We start from the raw sequence: 9393 nt of genomic DNA, 5'->3' as shown, positions 1-9393 counted from the left end.
CAGCGTGTCCAATGCCATCAGTTGTGGGCGAAACAGTTGTTTCTAGTGCAGCACGCGAAGTCGACAAGGCGGGTGCACGACTGCTTTCAGAAGGTTCCGCACTAAACCACAACATAATCTCTACTGGATGAAAGCTGCGAGGATATAACGAAGAGAATGCCATAAGAAAGAGGGGACTAGAGTATCAGTATTTCTTCATGCACCCTGAAAGTACACATATATTTATCCTATTACCAGTTGTACCACGCATACCCTTTAATGATACCGTCACAGATGCATAGTGAAAAAAGTACTGTATCCAGTAAGAGAACGTGAGGCTGGCCTGGTTGGTTCATGGTACTAACAATGCAGCTGGCATAACAGAAACAGAGACAAACAATCACGAAGTGTACGAAGTCAGAGTCCTCCACTGCCTGTTTCTAGACTGCTGGCCGTAATCACAAAATGATACATCCTATGCGAGCGTTACTTCCAGGGGAGTTGTGCTTTCATAAAAAAAAGCCATTCACAGGGCTTTTCGTACGTAAGTGCAGTTTGTCATTGACCAGCTGTCCGGGCTAATAATATGCTCAGCATCAGCATTGACCTGCATTGATTATGATCAACAATTTTATCGTAACTCATTTTTGTCGATAGAGGCCCTGTTCTTTGCCCGTACGTGCAATTATCTAAAACCTTGAAAATGGTTCACGGAACAAAATATTGGACTAGGTTTGGAGCGCCGTACACTAAAAATTTTACGGACGTCATTTCTTTCCTGAACTACTGACAGTGCAGACGGAGCACGATACTGCACAATTTAGAGGCACGCTTGCTCCTAGTATACTCTTACGCCGTCAATTGTATACTCCTACTAGTATATATACTCGTATACTCCTCCAATTGTATACTCCTCCTAGTATACTCCAATTGTATACTCCTCCTAGTATACTCAACGACCGTCAATTGTATCATCGCTCATCCTGCCGGACGAAAAGGCAAATGTACACGCAATATTGTCGAATTTCCAGGGGAGGGCGAAGTAAGCTTGCCAAGAAACTCCCTAGTCGAAACTGCTGGCGCAATGATGCATGGCGCCTCGTTTACCAAGAGACGGCTATCTCACGCCTACATCGGAACGATCCAATAGAAATAGCGCGGGCTGGATTGAACATTTTCATTTGTGTGGGATAGTGGAGAAAGACCCGCCTAGATTAGGTGCGCTGAAGTCACGCTATCCAAACAAGCCGAAGTCAACGTCCTTGGCACTGCGGCGGCAAAATTGCTATTGCGCGTGAAGCTTTGGCCGGATGACGATTCGTTCGTATGAACTTTATTCGTAGTGTTAGCGCCTCGCAAACCGGGGTAACGAAGAGGGAATGATATCGCAAGTCACGGGCGCAAGGAACCTAGAAACTATGAAACAACAAAGCGAAACACTATTTTATTATTGACCAAAGCACAACCGCAAAACAAAAATGTGGTGCTCCGGCGATAACCTGATGTTAATGCGTCACTAACAATAATGCTTTGCTGACTGATAAAAAATGCTCAAAAGACAAAAAGAACTGAGCACAGTGTAAAATTGCAGTTTAATAGAAGTCCGAAAACATCGGTATTTGGTCTGAAAAGGACAAAATGCTCATTTAAGTGATTTTGTGAATCGGAAATGCTTCTCGGAGTACATTTAGCAGCTCCATAGGATTTTTATTGTGATATTGAAAATAATGAAATGATACTGTTGCGACCATCATCTTAAACAACATGTCGGTGCGTGCACAAGTTGTTAAGGCGACCCGTCTTTTATAGCTTTTATCCTACTAATGTGGCGCAGTTGACGCTTCTTTATTTATATAAATAATTAAATATGCAATTTTATCAGACATTAGGTCCATTTTTTTCGTTGAGCCATTTATCTGGCGTTCTAAGGACAAGTGTGCATAAACACTGCCCTTTACGCAAAGAAGGCTCTTCCATGGCCTAGAAATGTGACTAAATAGAGTAACAATCAAGAAATAATCAATTCGTTTCAGAATCACTCAGCTTACATTGTTATCGGAAATGTCTTGTAGGCTATATTTGTTATATCACTAATCAGCTCTCATGTGGTCAACGAAATATGCAAATTTACACAAATGTGTACAAAATCCTCGTTATGAAAACAAGCTATTTATTTTACAGCTCATACTACCATACAACCTTCTCGCGCAGCGCCTTAGTGAAGTACTGCCTACCGATCAAGCTTCGCTTGAATAACTTATATTCTTGAATAACTGCGAATATTGGCGTCAATGTCACCAAGAACTGAAGCTCGATGACACGCATTTCTAACGTATGTATCTCATGATTTCGCAAAAACTGATTTCTGCGAAACAAACTAACACGCAGTGAAACTTTCAGCTTGCACGCGGATATTGTGTGATGCAAATAAGAGTTAACATTTGGGATTCATTCTTAAAAAACTAATGCTGCAGCCTTTGAGATGCTCCAGTGAAAAAATACCGCCCTTCTCACTATGCTATTGTCCTAACGAACGCTCCCGGCTTAAGGCCACTTGACGCTCGGCGCAAGTCTCTATGGTCAGAAGTTCCGTCTTCTGCTTAAAAATCACAAGTTATCAGCGAGTACCGGCCCACATCAATACCCTAACAATGCGGATAACAAGGCATCGTCCCGCAAAACCGTTGACCCTTAATTGTACCCGAACCAAGGCTTTGTGCATTATTTTATTGCTCATAACCATAGTGGAACAATATCCTCTGGATTAGATATTACCAAAAGCGTTTTCTAAATTTTGCACTTATGGTAAATTCTGTCTGCCTAATACTCTTTGCTGAATCATTTTAACATTGTTAGCCCACTCTGAAGTTGCGCACATGAGACTAGTAGTTGTGTATAAACAATAAAATATTATTTCCGGCTATTTCTTCTGTACAGGCGTAAGCACGGGCACACGCGCAGAAAGGCACGCACAAACATACACGCGCACGCACGCACGCAAACACATACATGCATCTACACAAATAAATATGCACACACACACACACACACACACACACACACACACACACACACACACACACACAAATCCATGGATGCTTCCTCAATGAAGCCAGTGCTTTCAGATAACGTATGCTACGATATAATAAAGCTTTTCATCGATGGGCGGGAAAAATTAATCAAAATTAGGAAAAAATACACATTAACTAATAAAATCACCCTATTATAGGAATACCCTCGCTTTGTATAGGTCACAAATGCGTTTAGCGTGTAAAACAGCCAAATTAGAGGTGAGTATTGCTTATCACTCGTCACGACATCAAGTATTCTGTTAGATGCTACAAGTAATACTGAAATTATACGTCCAATGATTAGAATATATTGGGTCGTTCATTCCTTAGAAGGAGAGTGCCAATCACGAACAAATACCGCTTGCTAGAAAAGCTTTAGGAATACTATATATTGTTCTAGCTTTCTTCCTTTAGCGTCCGATATTGTATTTTCAGTTTACAGTTTCAGTTTTCTGTTTCAGTTTTTTGGTGGGTACAAAACTTGCAGTGTATCTGTGTTATGCAGTATGACGGACACTGCAAAATTTGCTTTTGATACGGCTCCGTTCAGCACCGTGATGCAGGTACCTGAAACGGAGTAAAAATAGCAAGTGGCAGAGATAAAACTGGTATAAAGAAAATCATTTCACCTTTATCCCTATGTTTTAAAAAGCAAAAAAGATGTCAATGGATGGTAAATAGGTTGAACACATTTGTCATGGTGCTATAGACGGTTTCATACAGCACCACCGCGCTCTGGCAACGCTGTGCGCCGGCATCCGGCGCCCCTAGGAAACTTCCGGTAGCGGTTCCTTTGGCTCGTTTTTGCTGGTAGTTGTTGGCTCGCGCGCTCGTCCTGTGCGTATTATGTGTTATTTTTGGGGGTTTATCAATATCAGTGCGACTTGTGGCATTAAGTGTGTTGCGTGACGGCGAGTAGCTCTCTGGAGCATTGACTGTTTTCGTTACTTTCAATCCTCAACGGTGTTTTCCTGGCTGTTGTTGTTGCTGGCTTGAAAATGCATTCCGAATCGTACATATCACCTGTGAAACGTTCAAGGAAGGGTTCGTGTTGTGTCGTGCCAGGGTGCAGCCTTCGCTCAGGAACCAACCTCCTTTCGAAAGTTCGAACATTTAGGTTCCCTGTCGAGGCTGACAGGAGAAACGCCTGGATAGCAGCGGTGCGCCGGGACAAGTGGCAGCCTACCAAGAGCTCCCAGATTTGCTCTGCTCACTTCATCCAAGGTACGTTACTACGTGGAGTAGACTGCATGCTATAATGCGGAATAATAAAAGTGCTACTGCGCGATTTTTCTGGCCGTATGTCGTGTAACTCACGCGAGAGCAGCTCGACTCTCGCCCCGAGCTTGCCCGCTCGTCCAGTTTGTTGCCTCTGCGTGGAACGCCATGCTACGAACATGAGTTTAAATTATTGTTTAGCGGGTTCCATGCTGCCGCCGTGTTTTTTTTTTTTTTTCGTATCTGGGGCACAAGTGCACTTCTGCAGCTTTACTACCATAGGTAGTACCTGTGCGCATTGGTTTATCATGTTTTACGTCCCAAAGCGACTCAGGCTATGACGTACGCCGCAGTGGAGGGCCCCGGATAATTTCAACCACCTGTGGTTCTTTAACGTGCACTGACATCGCACAGTACGCGGACCTCTAGCAATTCGCCTCGATCTAAATGCGACGGCCGGGGCCGCCCAAACGGCGTCTTTAGGGTCGGCAGCCGGGCACCGTAACCGCCGAGCCACCGCGGCGGCATGTGAGCATTCGTATCGGTATCGCAGAGCAGAATCGCAGAAAAGCTAGCGATTTCCGTGCATGCATGTAGGATGTTTCGGCCACATTCTAAAAGCCTTCACATTCTAAACGGAGGCCAATTGTGGATTGCAATCTCGTGCCCAACACTACAGGTTTCATTTTGTTAGAAGAGTGGTAAATTCTTGAGCATTTAAGTTAGTCCCATTTCAGTCAACCTAGGTGTCTTGCACTAAATGACTTTTGACAGTTATTTGTGAATGCATATTGAAAAGCAGTAAAAAGGCATATGACACAGGAAAAACGTGCATGTACACATGCACAGCTTACCACTTCATCCTCCATCTTGCAGCAATAAAAGCGCCATTGTGAAATGCAAAAACGCCCGTGTGCTTGCGTTGCAGTAGCACGTTAAAGAACCCCAGGTGGTCAAAATTATTCCGGAACCCTCCACTACGGCGAGCCTCATAATCAGAACTGGTTTGGACACGTAAAACCCCAGAAAGAAGAAGCAAGTGCCATTAAAATTTTTCTAGTTTACGGCAGTCCCATTACGTGCCTTGAAGGCAACAGTCTGCATTCATTGCATGTCCTCACTAATATGCTCCACTTGTTTTGCAGGCCAGCCGTCTTGTGATCCAAATCACCCGGACTACACCCCTACAGTGTTTCCGTATAGAGCACAAGGAAACTCTGGGCAGAAGATTGCAAGGTTTCAGCGTGCTCAAAGAAAACGTCCTTTTGAACGAGCAGACAATGTTGCTGATTCCAGTTCCGACCCTTCAACATCCACGAGTGACGCTAATGGCCTCTGTGACAGTCCAAAGATGTGCGATGGTGAAACACAAACAGAACTCACCACAAAGGACATTGCAGTTCTGCTACAAGAAAATGAGGCGATGAAGCAACGTCTGAGAGATATGGAACACAGCTCTGAACCTGCTGAAAAGGAAGAAGCGATCAACCTTCCAGAAATTACACGAACTGTGGTGATGCAGTCAGATAAAACTTTGAAGTTTTACACAGGGCTAGTCTCTGCTACAATGTTCAGGGCTCTGCTGCAGTTTGTGTTGTCTATTTGGACACCATCAAATACAACAAGCCTGGATGCAGAGCAGCAGCTGCTTCTGGTGCTCATGAGACTGCGTCTGGGGCTGCTCACCAATGATCTTGCGTACCGATTCGGCATTTCAGTAGGTTCCGTGAGCGTCATTTTCCATTCATGGCTTGATGTTCTAGCCACGAACTTTAAGAAGTTCATCATTTGGCCATCCCGACTAGCACTACAATCTCACCGCCTGCCAGCTTTTGAGGACACATTATTTGACAACCTAAGAGGTATAATTGACTGCACAGAAATATTTATTCAGCGCCCAACTGCTCTGGAAGCTCGGAGTCAGACCTATTCCAATTACAAGCACCACAATACTGTGAAGGTACTTGTTGTGATTTCACCTTCAGGTTCAGTAACTTTTGTGTCCAAGGCATGGGGTGGAAGGGCATCTGACAAAGATATCACACTGCGTAGTGGAGTGCTAGATATGGTTGAGGAAGGGGATTGCTTTCTGGTCGACAGAGGCTTCCGATGTGAAGAGATGTTTGCTGCTCGAGGTGCAACAATACTGATGCCCTCCTTGACAAAAAAACGACCACAGCTTTCAGGAGGAGAGGTAACAACATCAAGAAAGCTCTCTCGGGTTCGCATCCATGTTGAAAGAGCTATTCAACGACTGAAGCTCTTCAGATCGCTCCAAGGTGTGCTACCGGTGAGCTTTGTTAAAAGATCAAGTGACATGGATTGTGCAACAATCGACAAGGTGCTAGTCGTCTGCAGTGGGCTCGTCAACCTGCAAACTCCTATCATCAACAACCTTGAGAAAGACATTACCATGGATCATGAAGCAGCATGAACACTTGCTCCATTCTCCACGTGAATGTTATGCAACCGTGATAGAAAATACCTGTGGTGTGTTGTTCTTTCAGTGAGTAGGAGACTGGAATTTGAGAGAAGTAAAATTTTTATGGCACACGCTGTTTCTACATCACATGCCAAGTGACACCAAGACTATGTCGCATACAACTCAAGAATGAAGCAGTGAATGACACTCAAAGGGGACCCTCCAATCAGTGGTGTCGACCGACTGTCGTGACGTGGTTCATCTGCATGCACATGCCAGTGTGACCAAGTGGGCTTTCAGGTACAAGAGGATTAACCACGGATTAGCCGAATCAACCGCAACGTCATGCCATTAAGGATGGCCTCCTTGGTGGGGCATCTGCCACTTTGTTCTTCAATTGTATTGCATTGGTACGCTTTTCCATTTTTGCTAACCATGTTGAATATTGTCCCTTTTCCTTCATTCGTTTATCACATGTGTTCATTGCACTGAATAATCATTACTGCAGACATAAAGCATGAGGTGAAGGCATGCTTCAGCATTTTTGATATTAAAAGAAAGGTGTAGATTCATCAATGTCTTTCCTTCTTTTTTTACATTTTACGCTATTCGTGTACAGCATGTCTTCTCAGTCTACAAACTCCTATTATCGAGAGCCGCCTAGACTGAAGCTTGTTGGGCAAGTTGGTTGTAGATATGATATGAACAGCCTGAAACCAGTACAGAGAAAGAATGGACATACAGCAATACGGCATCCGTGTTGCAGTGTGCTCTTTCTTGCCTTGTCCTGGTTTTGCACTGTTTATGCAGCCCGAGCAGCTGGCTTTGTGTGATGGACCATTTTTGGCGTGCATAAGCACTGCAAAGTGACATGACTATGCCAGTGAGTTTAATCAACATGTACCCACATGCCACGTAAACGATATTTCGTTCCACTACTTCGTTGGCTATATTTGTGCTGCTTTTGTGTCACTTTCAAATCACAGTTGTCAACATGGCAGGGTACCTCGTTCAACTATTTTGCATTTTTAAACATGACTTTCATTATATTGCAGGAATTTTACTGCACTCATTGTACACATCAGGCAAACATAGCACCAGAAAAGCTGTGAATTAAAGAGTGCTTCTATTCACTCATCAGAAGACTGGCTGTCGGTTTGGCATTTCGTGCAAACCCACGATGCTGGAGTGCGTTTTAGTTTCACACACTTAAGATGAAATGTGGCTCTACACTCTGAACAGCTAACAACACGGCCAGACTTGGCACCTTGGCAAATGCATGTCCTTGTAGCATGTTGAAATTGTTTGAGGATGCTCATTGTTTGCAGTTCAGGAAAAATGTGGTTAAAGAAAAAATCTTCTGCTTTCGGCCTTATAGTAGCCCAGAAGTTTTCATCGAAATAAATAACTTCAGTGGTTAGTGTACAACCTGTGAACACAACAAAGTATGCACGAGAGAGCTGTGTTGCTGCCATTTGAGACTGTACTTGAGTGTAGTAGGCGTGGTCTCTTCTTAGCTGCATACTTTCATTCATATATGGCAGCTGTTTTGTAGCAGTACTAAGGGATTGTCCTTTCAATGAGGCAGGGCACTTCACCTCCAGTACAGCCTTGTCACAACATTCGCATGACACAATGGCATCGGGAGACGCAGCAAGATAAGGCTGCTTCCCCATGACATACAAACCACAGTCGTGCAACTGAAAACCTTGATGTGCCCCTGACTCTTGAGTCATGAATGCTTCTTTGGCTTTTAGCTCCATTTGAGAGCCCCAGCGAAGGTTAAAAACATTGGGTGGCTTTATGTAGCCCATAATTTCGGCCACAAGGCCATCTGCTCCACTTCGGCATGCTGCCACCCGATGCATGACTGATGCTGTTATTCTGCCTTTTCGTTCTGATTCCCACCTTAATGATTTCGATTGCCCACGCGTTGACTTCTCAATTTCAGTGCAACATGCCTCTGCTAGCTCTACTGTTTTAGCTGTTTCTGTACTCATGCCCTCGTATATACAACGGAGTGGAAGCTGTGGCGATGACTGATCCTTGTCCAACTGTTGTTCGTTGTCCAACTGTTGTTCGTTGTCCAACTGTTGTTCGTTGTCCAACTGTTGTTCGTTGTCCAACTGTTCTTCTTGGGCAGCTGCTTCAGGTGAAGAATCTGTTCCTTCACTGTCTGTTATTGAAGTCAGCAGTAGTGTTTTTGGGGCCAGCACCTGTCAGCACACAAGCAGTATTAGTATAAATATTAATGCAACTTCACGACAGCATGTGCAAGCTGGGTGCACTGCGATGCAAACATTATTTTTCCTTTTTTTTCAATCACTGCCCTAAAGTAAATGTCATCTGGTATGTATTTATTCTGGCCACAGCACACTACAAGAGGCGAAGTGAACATGCAAGTGCTATTCACAACCAATTTATTGAAAAGATGTAGTGTACTGCTGTACAGATGGGTCAAGAAGCTAAAAAACTACAAATGATTTATATTCACTTGTTCCATCAAGATATTGCTTGCAACCTCGTCCAGCAGCATTACACAGGTATCCACATACAAGCTACATGTACTACCTACTTGTGGAAAATTTTTTTTACCTTGACTTGCTGCAAGAAGTTGTGCACTTGTTCATCGGTCCAGGTTGGTACGGCCGCTTGGGTTCTTGGCACAGGTTGGGGCACTGGCTGACCAGTCTTTGGCTTGAA

At 44.0% G+C, this 9393-nt stretch overlaps 1 protein-coding gene across 1 annotated transcript; it reads left to right on the top strand.

Annotated features, from left to right (window-relative positions):
* Positions 1-3759: 3759 nt before the first annotated feature.
* LOC119441696 (uncharacterized) lies at positions 3760-7262 on the top strand. Its single transcript, XM_037706293.2, has 2 exons — positions 3760-4274; positions 5414-7262. The coding sequence occupies exons 1-2, from the start codon at positions 4049-4051 to the stop codon at positions 6700-6702; spliced, it is 1515 nt and encodes a 504-aa protein (XP_037562221.1). The 5' UTR covers positions 3760-4048; the 3' UTR covers positions 6703-7262.
* Positions 7263-9393: the final 2131 nt, after the last annotated feature.

Source organism: Dermacentor silvarum, chromosome 2 (genome assembly GCF_013339745.2).
Source record: "Dermacentor silvarum isolate Dsil-2018 chromosome 2, BIME_Dsil_1.4, whole genome shotgun sequence".
In the NCBI taxonomy this organism is placed as follows: Eukaryota; Metazoa; Arthropoda; class Arachnida; order Ixodida; family Ixodidae; genus Dermacentor; species Dermacentor silvarum.
The sequence above is the reverse complement of the archived record's forward strand: the minus strand, read 5'-3'. Positions and strand labels throughout refer to the sequence as shown.